Source organism: Mustela lutreola, chromosome 10, assembly GCF_030435805.1.
Source record: "Mustela lutreola isolate mMusLut2 chromosome 10, mMusLut2.pri, whole genome shotgun sequence".
NCBI classification, from domain to species: Eukaryota; Metazoa; Chordata; class Mammalia; order Carnivora; family Mustelidae; genus Mustela; species Mustela lutreola.
In genome coordinates this window covers 70,817,145-70,836,529 of record NC_081299.1, presented here as the reverse complement: position 1 = coordinate 70,836,529, position 19,385 = coordinate 70,817,145, and the positions used below count along the sequence as shown (strand labels likewise).

General features: G+C 37.5%; 1 protein-coding gene across 6 annotated transcripts in view; it reads right to left on the bottom strand.

Annotated features, from left to right (window-relative positions):
• Positions 1 to 19,385, bottom strand: part of SAMD13 (sterile alpha motif domain containing 13) — a 42,337-nt gene extending 22,952 nt beyond the window's left edge. For 2 of the 6 annotated variants that reach the window (XM_059137140.1, XM_059137135.1), the window contains exons 1-2: positions 19,314 to 19,385; positions 14,453 to 14,537 (exon numbers count right to left, since the gene is read on the bottom strand). In XM_059137140.1, coding sequence (XP_058993123.1) covers positions 14,453 to 14,537; positions 19,314 to 19,323 — 95 coding nt within the window. In that variant the 5' untranslated portion in view covers positions 19,324 to 19,385. The other 4 variants (XM_059137137.1, XM_059137136.1, XM_059137138.1 and 1 more) reach the window with 4 other exon arrangements.

The window sequence follows — 19,385 nt, the reverse complement described above, 5'->3', positions numbered from 1 at the left end:
AAGGGCAATTCAGAAAGGCATCTACTGCTCCAAACACATCCTAAGTTAAGCCTTAGAGGGGATGGCTTGCAGAGGTAGGTACATGTGGGCACATGTTGTCACTTCAAGGTTGTTTATTTTAAAGTATGATGAATAATTTCGCTGGGCATCTAGTGGTTTTGGTGAACAGTTTTAAGGAGAAAACTGGCGATGATCAAGGGCAACCTAAAAGTGGGAGTTGGGGGGGGCGCATGGAGTGCTGAGGCTATATGAAATTATGAGTGCATTTCACAGGATGGATTTAAGTGTCACCCTTCCCCACTGAGAAAGCCATACGTCTCCTAAAGGACTGCTATTTGTGAGCAAACCGAGACACTCTGTTTCCTTTTAAATGGACTGTTCTCTCCAGATCTTTTCTTATAACTTGTACACGTCAAATTCCAGAAGGAATTTAAATGGTGCGGTCTAAAACACCTCCCAGATGGTGGTTCCCGTTGCGGCTGTTAATTTTGCACTGATGAAATGAGATGGCAGATATAAGTTCCATTATTGTTTGATATTTTTTATTTCACTATCATCATAGCAAAAAAATGTTTCTTAAAATATAATGGATAAAGATGATAAATTCATGAATATTTTTCCAGGCATGAGATCTTTAAAAAATATGTATGTATTTTAACTTATTACAAAAAATTAGCAAGAAACGTAGGGCAAAATTTATCTATGATCCCATCACCTAATCAAACCAATGTTTCCATTTAACCCAATCACCATTTAGTCGCTGTGCATATGGGTTAAGTGCATCATATATTGATAAAAATTATATGATGCAAGGATAATTCACACTGGGAAACAATTATCCCTTAATTAAACAATCACCTCACTTTAAAAGAGATCTAGAGACACAATTATTGGGACAGAAATGCGGTAAATAAAAATTTGGCAGGTACATGCAGATGGAGACCTTACTGTGAGTGTTTTTCATGTTGACATATTATAATTTTAAGCGCTGGCAGCTGAGGTCTCCATTTCCCCTTTACACATTAGTGAAGGCAGGTGGAACATAGTTGAAACCCTTTCTTAGAATCTAGCATGTGTATAGTTTTTAGCACTTGCGATATTCTAGATTCTGAAGGTTGATGAGACCAAAAGGAAACTGTGGATAAATACAATTCACATGAGACTTCAAAACTCCATTATATTCATTGATTGCATTTCTGCTTTAAAGTTCAGAGCAAAAGTTATTTTAGGCATTAGCTAATATATTACAGTGATATATTTATCACGTTACTCCTTTTATAAAGGTAACTCTCAATGTTACCACTCAGAAATGCATTCTAATTCTGTACTGCCTTGATCTTTATAACTTATTTTCAACATTAAATTAAACTACTCTTTGCCCAGATCTTAGAATAGCCTATGGCTAAAAGCAATATAATTCTGACTATAATAAATTAATACTGGGTTTGTTTTTTTTTTTAATTTTTTGGCCTGTGACATATCTAACAATGAAGACACTAAATAGGCTTTAGTTTTATCTCTACTTCTTTCTTCTTTTCCCTTCAACCAAACTAGCAGGGATCTGGCTAAAAGGCAGGACTAAAAAAGAGAAAGGATGATTCAAAGGTTCTTGACAGGACATTTTTCATTTTTTAATACTTTGATAAATAAAAGTTGTCTGCATTTAGCTGCAGCATACTCAAGCAATGGAAACACTGAAAAAGCAAATAATTCTTCAAGCCTTCTGTATATTTCAAATTCTTTAGCTTGGCATTCAGAAATTTGATTCAAACATAACTTCCCAGGCTTATTTCCCATTCTAAGCTTGTACTGAAATCCAACTGGGCAACATCCTGGATTTTCCCATATCCACAGCTTGGTTACGCTTCAAAGCTCTGTGGTTCAGCTTCCAAAGATTAGAACCTTAGTCATTTTAAAAGGTACTGGTTAAAAGTCCTGTTCCTAATATGCCCAATCTTTTATTCCAATCATTAATTAATTTGAAGCTGCCAGGCACTTGATGAGCCTTGGGAACCCATTGTCTCACGAAGGGGAAAATCTCGAGTCAGCTAAATGATGAAAAAGGTTATGGTTATATATGTCACCTGCCTTATTCCAGAGGGTGGTTAAGGAGCAGGAGGAATTGAGAGATAGAGAAAGGAAGAGAAGTAAGAGTCACCATGGCAAGGGGAGTCAGGCTGTGTTAGGGATGTAGAGAGACCTTGGAGCCCTGAATCAGAAGAAACAACAGGAGCAGTCCCAGGGACAGACAGGACATCTTCCTGCACTTCTTTCCTCTGTAACAGAAATTACTTCAGGCTGATGGCTCCCTTCTGGAAGCACACGGCACTCTGTCTTTGACATATCTCTGCTGGGAAAGCCTCCCCAGCACTCCACCCTATCTTTCTGAAAACAAGGGATTTCTATAACTGCCCCCACTTCCTTGCCTGTTCTCAACTTTGTAGGACAAAAAAAAGACCCCTGAATAAGGACACTCCTCTCAGGAGCATGCAATGAATTAATTTTTTATTCATCATCAGATATAAGTCACACCAAAATTCAGGCTAAGCACAGACATGTGTTTCAGCATGTGTTTCATACCCCAGTTAGTACAAGGAACACCGTGCAAGGACCACCTGAAGAGCTTTCCCCCCCTGTTCTGAGCCACAGCACAGAGCTCACTCTGCCAAAGGACTTAGGTATGGCATTATTGTTTAGACAAACTCGGTTTTCCTTCTGTAGGGATGACTGTAGCATACCAGACACTATGTAGAAAACAGCAACCCCTCAGGGCTGATCATGTATAAAATATATATAATGCACATTTGTGAATTTTGCTAGATTTGATGAAACTCCTGTTGTTTTCATGCTTTAAATGATATGCCTGGCTGACTCTATGGTTTTATGCATTTTACTCTTTCGAAATGTACCCAATGATCAGACACATAATTATTTCTACAAGTTTCCTCTTTTTCCTTTGCTGTGTAGCCAGGCAAGTGTTCCAAGCAAATAACCAGGTATCCTATATCCCATGAAGTTCTTTATTTAACCATAGATGTGACTGCTTCCCTTAGAGATGGAGACCTGACTGGTGGATTGTCATTTGCAATGGACATAATGGTACAAATCAAAACAATAAACAGATTCAATTCTTAACTCACGTTATCATTTAAGGGAATAATGAAATATTTATCATAAGGCTATATGGCAAAAGTGAATTATGTCCTCCTCCCCATCAATTCGTATGGTGAAGCGCTACCCCTTGATGTGATAGCATTTAGACTTAGGGCTTTTAGGAGATAGGACAATTAAGGTTAAATGAGGTCATAAGTGTGGGATCCTAATCCAATAGGATTGGTGGCCTTGTAAGAGCCAGCATACACACACCCCAGGAAGAGGTATAGAGGTATCTCACCATCATAAAGATCTAAGGAGAATGTGACCATGTACAAGCTAGAAAGACAGCTCTTATCGGGAGCTGAATCTGCTGGTACCTTGATCTTGGACTTCCCCATTTCCAAAATTGTGAGTAATAAATTTCTGTTCTTTAAACTACTCAATCTATGGTATTTTGTTATGGCTGCCTGAGCCATACAGTATGTATCAGAGTGAACAGATCACTATATAATATTAAGGAATGAATTCTAGCCTCACTAAGAAAAATAAAACTGTACCAGTTACAAGAATCACCATTAACTCCTATATAACATCTGTATTCAAGAAACCATATAGCACCCTGACTTATCCCACCAAACATATCTGCAGAAGAGTTATAACATTGGATCCTGGTAAGAAAGGTTATTTGTCAAGTTTGAATTATGGGCTCAGGACTCAGGCTACCTCCCCTCTCCTGCTATTCTTTTCTTCTTCCCTCCCTTCCTCCCTCCTGCCTGCCTTCCTTCCTTTCTTCCTTCCCTAACAAACCATTAAGAGGCATTTGGTATTTAGCCCCTCAAAATGTTTTGGGAGTTTTATTTCCCTTGCATTTAGTATAGAGGTATCTCACCATCATGATGAGATACCTGTTCCAGATTGCTGTTCCCCGGAAAGAACAGCATGGTGGGAACCATCATTCATTGCATTCAGGTAGAGAGTCAAGCAGTGTGGCTGTGGGTCTGGGAAAGGCGGACAGAACAGATGAGAGGGGCTTAATGGGGAGAGAGTACCCAGGAACTACCTAGCAGCAGGATACAATTCCTCATTGCTTTCAAAGAACATATATCTAAGGACCGTTAGTTATTTATGCAGCACCACAAAAGGACAGGATTGAGCAAAAGCTGAAACCCAGTGATCAGACACATTAATTATTTCTACAAGTTTCCTCTTTTTCCTTTGCTGTGTACTAAATTTCTGCTGTGTAGCCAGGCAAGTGTTCCAAGCAAATAACCAGGTATCCTATATCCCATGAAGTTCTTTATTTAACCATAGATGTGACTGCTTCCCTTAGAGATGGAGACCTGACTGGTGGATTGTTGTACCCATATGCATTGTTAGATTTTTTTTTTTAATGAGGTAAAGTAAGAATAGCCATTGTTATTACTGTTATATGAAAAGTCTCTTTGATAATTCTACAATAAGTTCAGAGTTTTCAAATTCTAGCAATGCTAATAATAATTTCTAACTCTACCCTAATATTTTACATCTACCATTCACCTGCTAACCCTCTAATTCACATGGGCAAAAAATTAATGCTTAATAGTTACTACAGGTAACAGACTCTCAAAAGTTAGTATTATACTACTAGATCACGTTAAAACTTTATAGTACCCATTAAGAAGAAAAGTATCACATTCCTAATTATAAAAGGAATTTTAGTTCCAAAATTAAAAAAAAAAATCCCTTCTTCAAAATGAAACCATACACTGACTGCAAAGGCAGAGGATATGGTGAGATACAGATGCAAGAAAAGACATGACATTAATAAGTAGCTTCTTTTGAAAGTCCTTGATGAGGCTGGATGAGTCCTGGATGGCTCATTGGGTTAAGCCTCTGCCTTCGGCTCAGGTCATGATCCCAGGGTCCTGGGATGGAGCCCCACACCAGGCCCCCCACTGAGTGGGGAGTGTGGTTCTCCTTCTCTCTCTTCCCCTCCCCTCAATAGGACTCTCCTCTCTCTGTGTCAAATAAATAAATAAAATCTTAAAAGAAAGCCCTTCCTAAACCTTGCTACTGTGAGTTTTCTATTGCAGTAGAGCTTCCCCACTGAGGGGTGAGGGGCATGGTGGTGAAAGAGAAATAAACTGCTTCCTGTTGAAAAGCTGCTAACTTATTATAAGCATCTATTGTGTGGGAGCATTGGTTCCTCCTCTATCCTAGAAGACAATGAAAGAAGGGGAAAAAAGGCCCACTGTTGAAAAAGGGAGCAAGACTAAGTGAATGGCAAAAAAAAAAAAAAAAAAATATATATATATATATATATATATATATATATACACACACATATATAAGTATCAAATTAAATTATATATTAATATATATTTGACATTGAATATTTATGATTTGTACAGATAGGCACATACATGCAAAATACCTATAATTTTTTTTTTAGAATTTAGTAAAAATTCTAACATTGATCTAACATCATGTCCAAATGTAGAACAATGATAAGAGTGTCATGTATCAAGGTCTATGATTAATCCAACATCTGTGCATCTACAATCCACAAAAAGAGAATACTATAATCCCATTTGTTCAATAACAGCTTATTTTATGTGTCCTTTGAATATATGTGTGATTGTTTGTGTATATTCTTGTATTACATGACTATGTGTACACATATGGATACAGAAAGTACTTGTATACAAACTGTAGAAGGATATAGTTCAGACTATTAAAATGGCTCCCTCTTAGTTATTTAGTTAGTTATTTCAAAACTTAATAAACACCCATGAACCCTCCAGGCAAAATAAAAGTTAGGATCTGGACAATAAATACATCCATTTTCCCTCACTCCCCTGACCTGAGGTAATCATCATCCTCAGTTTCATATTCATGTAATCTTTCTCCTGGTGCAGGTGTGCAAGAGCTTCACTTGGCAATGACCTATGCAATATGGTAGCCATTAGTCCCATGTAGCTATTGGGCATTTACTATTTGACTGAGGAACTGAATTATTAACTGTATTTACTTTTTATTAGGTTAAATTTGTTTTTGTATTTTTTTAAGATTTTATTTATTTATTTGTCAGAGAGAGAGAGAGAGAGAGAAAGCAAGTAGGCAGAGCAGCAGGCAGAGGCAGAGAGAGAAGCAGGCTCCCCACTGAGCAAGGAGCCCGATGGATGTGGAACTCTATCCCAGGACGCTGGGATCGTGATCTGAGCCGAAGGCAGTGGCTTAACCCACTGAGCCACTCAGGCATCCCTATTAGTTTAAATTTAAATGTAAAAACTTTAACAGATATAAAATACATTTCTGTTAAACACAGCTCCAGGGGCGCCTGGGTGGCTCAGTGGGTTAAGCCGCTGCCTTTGGCTCAGGTCATGATCTCAGGGTCCTGGGATCGAGTCCCGCATCGGGCTCTCTGCTCAGCAGGGAGCCTGCTTCCTTCTCTCTCTCTCTGCCTGCCTCTCAGTGTACTTGTAATTTCTCTCTGTCAAATAAATAAATAAAATCTTAAAAAAAAAAAAAAAACACAGCTCCATTGTTGGTGTGACAGCATTTCACTTTAACTGCTGCATCACCTAGGCTAATTTGTTGAAAGTTCTCCTATCAGACGCCTGTGTCCTCTCCAGTATTATACATAAACATATAGCCAGTCTAGTTGGTATCAACTGATTCAGTTCAAATGATGTTTTCTTACATACTCATGTAACACTGTAATGTGTCTGATGCAGACAGCTCAAGTTATGAGAATCTCTTTGTATGTCACAAGTGGTAATTAAGTTGACATTCTTAACTATTTTAATTTTAATAAATTTTAGTTGAGATAAGTATGGATAAATTTTTAAAGTTTAAAAAGGTAGCATATTATTGATGAAGAATTGAAAGGAGATGCAGAAACTAGCACTAGAACCAGAACAGTAAAGAAAAAGGGAGGTTGGAGGAAAAAAAAAAGAAAAAAGAGGCTGGCTGAAAGTATACTGGAAATTTCACAATGAATAGCAATTGCAATTTGCTGGAGCAGAGCAAAAGGAAAAAAAGCTGTTTGTTATGCAAAAAAAAAAAAAAGATAAAGATAATAAAATGGACAATATTAAGACATTTTCAGTAGATATATAGTAAATTTGGTAACTTTCTTCTCAATGATCTAAAAAAGAATTAATGCTATTAGCCACATGAATTAAAAATTAAATGTCCAACAAAACGTTTTGAAGTGATTTCAAACAGAATCCGAGCTTATAAATTTGTATAGCTATAAATGGCTTGGATTCTTGCACAAAAAAGAAAAAATTTTTTCCATAGACATCTGGTTATATTCAGTTTTCTTAGTATATTATGAGAAAAGACTAAAAAGGTACTTCACAAAAAGTGAAATATTGTTCAGTCAAGCCACCCCAAAATTGCCTGAAGACAAAATTTTTTAACAATATCAACTGGTTCAAAATTTGAAAAACACGATTACTTTTCTTTAGCTTTCTATGAATAGTGCTACATAAAACACATTGCCCAATTAATACTGGAAGTATGCTTTGTCTTGAAAAACTTCCAAATTTATGGAGAAATATTGTCAATTTATGGCCTGAAAAATTGAACTCAGACATAAATATTTTTAAATCTTTTATATCTGCCAAAGAAGAATTTCAGCTAGATGTGAAAAATTAAATTCTATTCTAATAATGGTACTTTAGCTACATTAACTAAAAAAAATCTGGGTTTAATGTAATTCTAAAACAACTGACTAATGTTCCCCTTAATGCTTTATTCTACTGTATGATATTCATGTTCAGTTTTCTAAAGCAGACTCTTGAAATGTCATGTATATCATTGTTAAATAATCATTATATATTTGGAAATGCCATTGCAATGTCGTATAATGGAATTATGGGGGGAAAAATACAAGGAATATAATGATGTGTGTTCTTTGCCAATGCTTGTTGGATAAGTCCTAGAAGTTTACAAAGATCTACTATTGCTCTAATTCAAGATTTTATTAAAGCAAATGAGTACTTGACAAATTTTCAATGAAGATAAAAAAAATGGCATAGTATATTATATTTTCTCATTGATATCACACTACATGTGAATGAACTAAGTTTATACCTCCCCGAGGGGGGGGGGGGGAAAGAAGCTGATTTGTGACCCAGCCAGACAGGCATAAAATTTGAAATTGAAATTTTTCAGAGTATACAATCCAATGATAGTATGCAATAATAATTTTACATTTTTCTAACATAAAACAATTTTAAGAAAAATTTGAAAACTGATATACTGACATTGATAAACTTAGTTGTTTATAAATTTATATAACACCACTTTGAATTCAATATTAATTATATTTAGTTGGTATAAGTTTTAGTAAATTTATTTAACTTGGAAAGACATTTTGAAATCGATATGCATTTGTTTCAAAGTCAAATAAAATCTTCCAAAAAAGAAGATCCAGTTGTGTCAATGTATATGCATATAATACAAAAATAATTTTTTGGCACTTGATTCATTTATTGGAACTTTTAACTATGCTTGGAATTATGTAAGTCTATTTTTTCAACTGTAAATCTTATGAAATCTAATACAGATCAAATATTTCCAATGAAAATTTTATTTCCAAATTGAGATATAAGGGATAAAATACAAAATGGATTTAGAAATTTTAGTATAAAACATGTAAAATACCACTTTAATAATATGGTTTCATCCTCTTGGAGCTTTAGTTTTCTCATCTGTAAGATGAGAATAAAAACATATGTCTTAAAATGTTGTTGTGAGGATTGACAAGTACAAAAGTACTAAACATATGAAGGGACTTCATAAACAGTATCCTTGCAAAACTAAAGCTCTGATCAGAAGTATGTGGCCAGTGAATAAGGGTTATTATCCCAGACTTCTTTGGAAATGACCGTTTGTAACAGTACTTTACCAAGTAAAGCAACTATATTTTCCATGTCTGGAAAGAAAATGAAAGCAAAACAAGCCCCAGTTTTGGCAGATCTCAGAAACAGCTGTAAGGGTCTAATCTTGTGCCTTTTGGGATTCTATTATAATCTAACTCTACACTGTCCATTAGGTTAACCACTAACCATTTGTGGTTGTAATAATTAACTGGTACTTCTGTTTCTAGTCAAGATGGAGTAAAAAGGCCCAGATTTATCCTTCTGCCTAAGTAATGAAAAAAGTAGAAGAAAATATATAAAAGAATGACATTCAAGACACTAGACATAGGTAATAGAGGACAGTGATTCCCAAGGGATGGAAAACAAGCAAGGTAAGCTCTATTCACTACTCCCTGAAGAAAGAGTTCACAGAGGAGAGTCCTAAAGACGGAGAAAGTTCTCAGCAGGAAAACTTTGGAGATGCACAGAGGCTTTCTTAAGTACTCAGCAGAGCAATGATTATCACATACATGTGAGGAAACTAACCGAGTCTGGGGAAAGAGCCACCCCAAATAATTAGAGAGAACAATCCTCAGGGATCATGCAGGGATGGGAAAAGTACATGTCTCCATCTACCAGAGAGGAAAATCTCATAATTCATGAGCACTGGCTAGAGTACAAAGATGGGTCTTGCCTCAGTAAGTGGGGAAAAATACCCTTAAACTAAATGAAGCTGTGGTCCTGCTAACAAAACTTATAAGACATAATAGGATCAAAAATTGTTTCCCAGTAACCTATCTGCACCCAGGACAGAGATCAGGAATATTTATAATTCCTATAAAAATAACCAGCACCCAAAAACATAAAAATTCACAATATCTGACACTCAAATCAAAAGTTATCAGGTATGGAAAGCAGTAGAGAAATATAACCCATTCACTGAGAAATCAGTCAACTGAAATGGACTCAGAAATGACAGAATTAGTAGACAGGGACACTGAAACAGTTACAATGACTATACTTCATATGTTCAGAAGCAAGAGGAAAGACTAAAAATGTTAAACAGAGATATCAACATATAAAAATAAGACCCAATTTGAACTTCTAGAGATGAAACCTACATTGTCTGAAATGGAAAACACAGTGAGTGGGATTAACAATAGATTATACATTTCAGAAGGAAAGATTAGAGACCTTGAAGGCAAAACAATAGAAACTATCCGAAACGAAACACAAAGAAAAATGAATGAAAAAAAAAAAAAAACAACCTAGGGCATTAGTGAATTGTGGCACCATATCAAGTGATCAAATACACTATAATTGGAATCACCAAAGGAGGAATGAGGGAAACCAAAAAATAATGCCTGGAAAACTTCTAAACTTGATGAAAACAGCCAATAGAGCCAAAAAACAAAACAAAACAAAATTCCAAGCACAAGAAAGATGAAGAAAACTATACCACATCTCATAATCAAATTGCTTTAAAATCAATGATAAAGAAAAACATCTTAAAGGCAGACAAAAAAGAGACACATATAGAAAATGAAAGATAGGAAAAAGACTAAATGTTTTCCCTCAGGAAACAAAACTAGTTTGTCTAATCTCACCACTTCTATGCAACTTGTTGGTGGAGATCCTATTCTGTGCAATAAAACCGGTAAAAAAATAAAATACATTCACATAGGGAAGGAAAATGTTAGATTCTTTTTACTTACAAGATATAATATTTTTAAAAAGATTTATTTATTTATTTGACAGAGAGAGAATGGGAGAGAGCACAAACAGGGGGATCACCAGAAGAAGAGGAAGAAGTAGGTTCTCCACTGAGCAGGAAGTTTGATGCGGGGCTCCATCCCAGGATCCTCAGATAATGACCAGAGCTGAAGGCAGATGCTTAACCAACTGAGCCACCCAGGTGCCCCCATAATTATCTATGTTAAATATCTAATGGAATCTACCAAAAAGTTACTAGACTAATAAATGAGTTTATCAAGATTGTGGAGTATAAGGTCAATATGCAAAAATCAATAGTATTTCTATATACTATCAACTAACAATTGGATATTAAAATTAAGAAGCAATACCATTTATAATAGCATGAAATTATAAAATTATGTAGGGATATATCTGACAAAAGATGTGCATGACATACAGATGGGAAACTACAAAACATCGCTGAGAGAAATTACATAAGACCTAAGTAAATGGAGAAAAATACTGTGTTAATGAGTTGGAAGACCCAAAACTGTTAGATCAATTCTCCGAAAGTTATCTATATAATTCAATGCAATGCCATCAAAGCACCAGCAGGTGTTTTTTTTTTGTTTTTGTTTTTGTTTTGGTAGAAATTGACAAATTGATTCTAAAAATCATTTGGAAATGCAAAGAACCTAGGAGAGACAAAACAAGTCTGAAAAAGAACAAGGTTAAATAGATAACACTACTTGATTTCAAGATTTGCTATACAGCTATAGTTATCAATTATGTTATATTGGCATAAATATATACAAAATTATGAATGGGATAAAAATTCCAGAAACAGATCCACACATATATAGTCAATTATTTTTCAACAAAGTTGCAGGAACATTTCAACAAACAGTGTGGGAATAATTGGATATTCTTAGACAAAAAACCCTACCACCACCACCACAAACAGAAACTAATTTAATCTTTATCTTATAACATACACAAAAATTTACTCAAAACTCACAGTCCCAAATCTAAGAAAATGTAAGCCTTTGCAACTTTAGGTTAGGCAAATATTCTTAGACATGACACTAAAAGGACTATTCATGGGGCGCCTGGGTGGCTCAGTCAGTTAAGCATGTGACTCGATTTTGGCTCAGGTCATGATCTCAGGGTCATGAGATGAAGTCCCTTGTTGGGCCATCATGGGCATGGAGCCTGCTTAAGATTCTCTCTCCCTCTCTCTCTGCCCCTCCCCACCCCTGCTCTCACATATCTGTGCATAGTCTTAAATACATACATACATAAATAAATCTTAAAAAAATAAAAAGATGGGGTGTCTGGGTTGCTCCCTTGTTAAGCATCTGCCTTTGGCTCAGGTCATGATCCCAGTGTCCTGGGATTGAGCCCGCATCAGGCTCCCTGCTCAGCAGGAAGCCTGCTTCTCCATCTCCCATTCCCGCTGCTTGCATTCTCTCTGTTGCTGTCTCTCTCTCTCTCTTTCTCTCTCTGTCAAATAAATAAATAAAATCTTTAAAATAAAAGATAAACATTATTCATAAAATAAAAAATTGATAAACTGGAGTTCATTGGAATTAAAAATTCCTAACTTTGAAAGACACCTTAGAGAGAATGAAAAGACAAGTCACATACTACTGGAAAATATTATCAAATCATGTATATAAAGGACTTGTATCCAGAATATACAAAAATTATCTACAAAATAGACATAAATAACTAGCCCAATAAAAAAGATGAGCAAAAGATTTGGACCATATTTTACTTAAGAAAGATGTATGGATGGCAAATAAGCACATGAGATGCTCAACATCTTTAGTCATTAGGGAAATGAAAATGCAAACTATAATATCAAATATGAAAAAGACTGATCATACTGAGTACATGAGGATATGGAACAAATGGAATTTTTATACAATGCTGGTGGGTATTTAAAATAACAACCAGTTGAGAAAACAATTTCTAAGTTTCTTAAAAAGTTAAATATATACCTGCCGGATAGCCCAGTCATTCCATTCCTATATATCCAAAAGAAATGAAAGCATATGTCCCCACACAGACCTGTACACAGAGTCAAAGCAGCTTTATTTGTAATACCTAAAAAATGGAAACAACCCAAATGTCTATCAGCAAATGGATGGATAAACAGTGAACAAATTGGTGTATATCTACACAATGAAATGTTACTTAGTAATAAAAAGTAATGAACTACTGATAGACACTATTACATGGGTGAATCCCAAATTAACTATGCTGGGTAAAAGAAACCACACCCCCCCACTCCCCTCAAAAAGGTACATTCTGAATAATAGCATTTATATAAAACCCTAGAAAAAGTAAACTAATCTACAGTGACAGATAGTATATCAGTGGTTGCCTGGGGATATGGTGGCAGGGAAGAATAGGAGGGAGAGATTATAAAGGGTTACAAGGAAATTTGGGTGGTTATCTTGATTGAGGTAATGGTTCCACGGGCATATAAAAGTATCAAAACTTACATATTTTATACTTTAAATACATGCAGTTTATTACATGTCAATTACATATCAATAAAGCTGTTAACTTTTAAAATTGCTTAAAAGTTCAATTATCAGTTACATTAGTCACATTGCAAATTTTTAAACAGCCACGTGTGACCAGTGGCTACCATTTTGCACAGCGCAAGTGAAGAACATTTCCATCACTGTTCAAAGTACTAGACTTACTGGAGAGCACTGATCTAACTCATAAAGGAAAAAAAAAGGCGCATCTCTTTCGTTTGTTTCTCTGGTATTTACCAACCTTAAACTTCAAGAATGGGATAAACATACCATCATGGCACTGATATATACACTACCCAAGAATCTTTAAAAGCAGATTTTATTAAGTTTATTTTAATGTAACTTTGCTGTGAAGCAAAATATACCCTCTACACACAATCACGTAGCACACTATTCCCTCATTTAGATATCCTAACTTCTATGCATTATTTATTTAATTAGTTTTCTCCAAAGCTCAAGTTGAAGGCAATTTTAAACTAAATGGCGTGGAAAAAATGGAACAATAACACTCTCTTGGAACTTACTTTCTCCTGGTAGTCCAAGTGGTTGTAGCTTCAAAATAACATCTAAATAGGGATATACATATTTTTTATATACTCACAGATATCCTACAAGTTACCCTGAAATATGTAGCATGTTTCAGAATATGCTACATAATGCTACTAAATTTTCCCTTCTAAAAGAATCAAGCATATAATTCACCACAAAGTTTCAAATGTGAGAACAGACATGAAAATACACTATGTTATGTACTGAAATGTTTCACATTCAAGGATCAGTTCATAAAATTAGTAGGACACAGTTGTTTAACTTTGTATTCTAACTAAAGCTTTTTTCTTTCCTTTACTACAGGTCTCAGTTTTGATAGACGTGATTTTATTTAAAAAGACTCAAATTCTCTATTCTGCCCCCACCCTTGTAGCCAATGGACTTGGAAGGCAGAGTCTGTTTGCTCAGTGTTTTTGTTTCAATATACAGAATGCAGGGCTGAGATCCTCCATGGTCCCTGTTCCAAAGCCTGACACCCTAACCCTTTATGCACAGTTTGATGCCTGAGACATCTCTGTCTTAGAAATGGAATAAAGAAAAAGGCAACTGGGGTTGTGGGGAGAGGGGGAGGGAGTCTGGTGGCCAGTGCAGACCACGCAAAATCACCCCCAAACAGTACATTGTAGTAGATAAGCAAGAAGTATAAAAATAGAAACCAAGTCCCTCTGTTGTTTGCAGAAGCAGAACTCACAAGCCAGTTTCACTTACTTTTTTACACCGACAGAGCCATTTTCCTTGTTTTCCATGTCAACAGATAGCATGGGAAGGCTGCAGGGTTCCTTTACTTCAGCAACTAATCAATAAGGGAGAAAAGCTTGTGTTTAATTCTTAGAAAGTGAGAGAAGAATATATATTCTGAATCGGAAACATAGTGGTCCCTTTTACAGCTTCACACCAGTTCATGTATGTTTGTTTAAACCACCAGTTCCCTCAGCGATAGGAGAGATGTGATTAAACCTAAAGAACTGGAGGAGACGGATTGGGGTGCTTTCATCTGTACTGGCACTCCCTGCCTTGACAATAAGCATTTACAAATGAAATTGAATCCTCCTTCAAAACAAGTGCTGTGTGAACTGGCACAGCTTCCCCTGGGTGCCAAGCTCTCACTTAAGACATTGCAACTCATAAATGAGTCAAAGTCAAGATAAACAATCACCCTTTTCCTGCTCCTTCAGACCACGGGCTAGGATTTCTTTTCTTTTTCTTTTTTTTAATTGTATTTTTTTTTTGTTTGTTCACTCACAAACCTTCTATTTTTTCATTGCAATGCAAAAGAGCACTTAAAGCTTTTGTCAGCAAGTATTCCCCTACCTCACATATGCTCAACGAAAGCCTCAAAACCTGTCTGTGAGATGGCCACGCTGTGGTAAAGCTGGAAGCTCACAAAAATGTCAGATATCCCTTAGCACAGAAGGTTGGTGCTGGGGAGTGTGTGTGTGTGTGTAAGAGAGGGGAGGCAGCTCATTAGATTTATGTAAAAATCACGAAAATGTCCAAGGAGATATAGTAGCATCCATCACTTTGTCTTTTTGTTTAGTAGGATGAGGACTGTGAAAAAATAAAAAACCCTCCACAATTAATATGCAATTAGCAAGATGAAAAAGCTATGAACAAAACTGCTTTAAAAAACTAGTTCTGAAACGTGCTTGTTCTACAGCTGAAGCCATAAATTAAATACATTTCCTCTCAAATTACTTTATACTTCGGCACTCCTTCTCTAGGGATTACTCTGACATGACAAGTGCATCATTTAGTATATTCACAAGATTTTATCACTGTTCGAGAAGTAGATGATTAACAAATAATACTGTTAAGTGTGGGATAATCTTCACTTCTGATACACACACATACACACACATGTGCACGCGCACACACACACAAACTTTCAGTTGCTAAACCACTTAGATCATTCACAGAGAAATCCAACATTTAATATATATATAGATATTAACATACATTCACACACCGTTACAGAGTAGACAGAAGATAGTGCTGCTGCTCCATGCCAAAAGAAATGATTTCACTTCAGTTGGAAACTGTTACACATTCACCATTTTCTAAGCATCTCAGAAACAAAACAAAACAAAACAAAACACTAACAATGATACTCTGTAACACCATACTACATTGTCTTATTATTATTATTATTTTCTTTTTGTGGAAGAGTAAAAAGAAAACCTACCTAGAAGCAACTAAAACATGTCATTTTTATAGGCTTATCAAGAGCAGCCAAAGAAACCCCAATGTTTTCTTTCACAAAGTAGGCTGGCAAAGGAATTCAATAAGGAGGTACAATTTGACACAGTGAAATAAAACCAGGCTGGCTCTCAGCCAACATGACGTTAGGAATCACACACAAGCTGCACCAACTGCCTTCTGGTTCATGGCTGACTTTTTAAAGCTACAGTGTGCCTGTTCACTTTTGCTAACTACCTTCAGCACAATTAGTGGAAGTGAATGAATCAGGAGTCCAAGAACTGCAGAACTCTCCCTGCACCTGTCGTGTAAAGAAAAACCTGCAGTATCGATAGCCCCTTATTTACTCTCTCCCCCAACCCCCTTCATGGTTGCTGCATGATAGATCCTTGCTGTTGTTCTGAGCAGGAATGTCATGTTTTGAAAACTATTTTTCTCCCCCATGGGAGAAAAAAAAAAAAAAAAACAAGAGAAAATAAGAGAAAGAACCTAGCACTACTGGCTATAATCAGTAAATACTCAGGAGCTACAGACCTGTGTTACACTTTCTTCCTAACAGAGACTCATGGACAAAGTTCCCAGGGCTGGCTTTTAAGCAATCTCTTTAAGAATAAGGAAAGCACTGCCCAGCAGAAAATCCTTTTCTTCATTATGCAGGAAGTAACATATTTCAGAGGATGCAAAGTGGATGACCAGATCTTTTGAGAACACCTACATTCTTTTATTTTGGCATTCAACCCACCATATGAAGTCAGCCAAAATGAAAAATGAAACAAATCTCATTCTACAAAAACAATTAGTTCTGGGAGGTTTAATCTTAACTGTTTATTCCAGTTGCATACAAAGCGTAATTCAACAAATCTAACTAACACTATCCATGAGCACCACGTCCTATATTAGTTACATATGAAAAAGAAGATACTATGCCAATCTCCAAATTTATAGTATCTCCCCCCATTCAGGAAATGGGAAGGTGGCATAGGGAGACTAGGCATGATCTTTTAATTTACTCTGGCCAATCTCACAGTTCCCTTGCTTGGCTGAAACCATGGCTGAGTGGAAACATTCCCATTCCACAAATATGCCATAGATACACAGAAAGCATGCATAGCTTTCATCAAAAGAAACAACATTCAATATTTGGACACTTTTAAGTCAAGATGTCAACTAAACTACTTAAGATAGGGCAGAAAGAATACAGGTTCCCAAGAGGGATTGTAGAAAAAAAAAAAAATCATCTGTTGCTATATGACTGCGTAGAACTCAGGAAGAACTGAGGAGAAAGTAATAGGTCTCCCTTTTCTTTAATAATTTTTTAAGGGCCCTAGGAGAAGATTAGAAATTATAATCTAAATTTGCAACCTGAATTTCAAAGTCAAATTTATTTTCCCCTCATCTATTCCACGAAGGATATTAGAAAAGTTCAACTTCATGAAAGATCATGACTGAAAAAGATTTCAAATGCTCTCTCTGCCCATCTTCACCATTCCTCCTCTGAAAAAGCAAATGATAATTTAGGGACAAATTCTAAAAACAACAATAATAATAACAACAATAATTTAGGGACAAATTCTAAGTGTTCATTTATTTTTGAGGACCATTTTTTTTGAGTCTGGTCAAACAGGGGAGTCTTACCACCACTGATCAAAATGATGAACTCTTCTGGAGATAGAGAGCCCTTTCATCAACAGATTTCATAATGCTTTGGGAGTTGATCTGAAATTCCTGAAATGTGCTCCAACTAAATTCAGATGGGCTGGGGTGTGAGTCCTGGGGGGAAGGATGGATGGGAAACGTGTCTCAACAGCACTGTCAAGCCAATGGCTCAGAACAAAATCAGGTCAGCTCTGAATCTTGAAAGGAGAGGCAAAGAAAATCTAGTTACATGTAACTTTTCCTTAAACACCCCTACAGGAGGAAGGTTTCTGTGAAGTTTCTCCAAGATTTTCTTCCTACACATACAGGACATCTCCTTCTCTCTCCTCTGCTGTGATCAAGTTTGCCTGTTAGATAACGGTAAAGATTTCAGAAGATGATGTAGGAAATCAATCCCATTTTATGGGGGAAAAAAAGAGTCAAGAAAGCATTTTAAATTCTAACAAGGGCAGGTTTCACTCATCAGCTAGTTTCTAACTTGGGAATAAATCGACATTTGTGGGTAGAAGTATATATACTGGTACTCACCCACTTCCTCCTTACTCTCTCCAACAAACTGATTTAACTCTCTTCTCCACTAATAAAAATGATGCGTATGTATATTGTATATGGTATGTGTATACAGCCTGTAGGATAAACAAAGTGTGTGTATGTATGTATGTTTATGTGATGTGTATGCTGTGTGTAATACGTATGGTATGTGTTTGTGGCGTGTGTAGTGTGTAGAGTGCACGGTGCGTTTTTATGGGCGCGGGTGTGTAGTGTGTTAAGTGTAGGGTGAGAGAGACAAACAAGATCGTCTGATCCATTATTCTGATATTACGGGATGCGCTAGAATAACTTGGGAGATCCTCGTGTTGGGATTCTGAAGCAGAACTTTCGGGCACAGTTGAGAATGGGCTGAGGAGGGGAGATGAGTCAGCAAGGGCAGGAAGCTGGTGCCTCTGATAGAGCTTCTTTTATTGTTCAGGACTCACTCCCCCCATCCCAGCCCCCACCCCGGGAACCGGCGGGGTCCCAAGGGACCCACTCGCCCTGCCTCCCGTCGGGGAACCGGCCCGCAGGAGTGTCCAGCCCACATCGCAGAGTGCAGACCTGGGTCCACGTGGCTGCCGAAGAAACCTCGAGAAGTCGCCGGAGGGCAGGGCCGTGCTCACCGCGTCCCTAAGGGCGTCTCAGGGGAGCGGGAGGAGCGGCCTGGAGAGCGAGCGGTGGGGCAAGACTGAAGGCAGGAGAGGGGACGCCTGGAAGCCTCTTGGAGGAGCGGCGCCGTCCGATAGACAAACGACTCGCTGGTGGCACCGGCGACAAGAGGGGAAAGTTTCTGACTAAGACTTCCAAGAAGAAACCGTTCGTCTTTGAGTTTGGGGGCTCCCCGGGGAGCCCGTCTGTGGAAAGGGAGTGTGGGGGTGTGGCGCTCGCTGGGCGCCCAGCCGCGCCGGTGCCACCACCCAGTCCCATCCTGCGAGCTCGGCCCCGCAGCCCCGGCGAGCCGCAGCTCTCGGCGGAGCCCGGCACGCTTCTGCCCCCAGTTCCACTCCAGGGTGACACATTCCACGCTCGTGGGTGCAACAAGCTGCGGGAGCACCGGACACACAGCAGTGACGAGGGAGGGCAGGGCGGTTTTTATTGTGGTTTTCTTCGTTTCCTTTAATCCTGGAGAGGGTAGAGGGTGGCCGCGTTCCCAGTGCCCTCGCAGCACGAGCGTATCACTTACCTCCCCGCATGGCCGGCGCCGGGAGGCTTTCCCCCGCGCAGAGCTCGGCGGCCGCCACGCGCCCAACCCGGG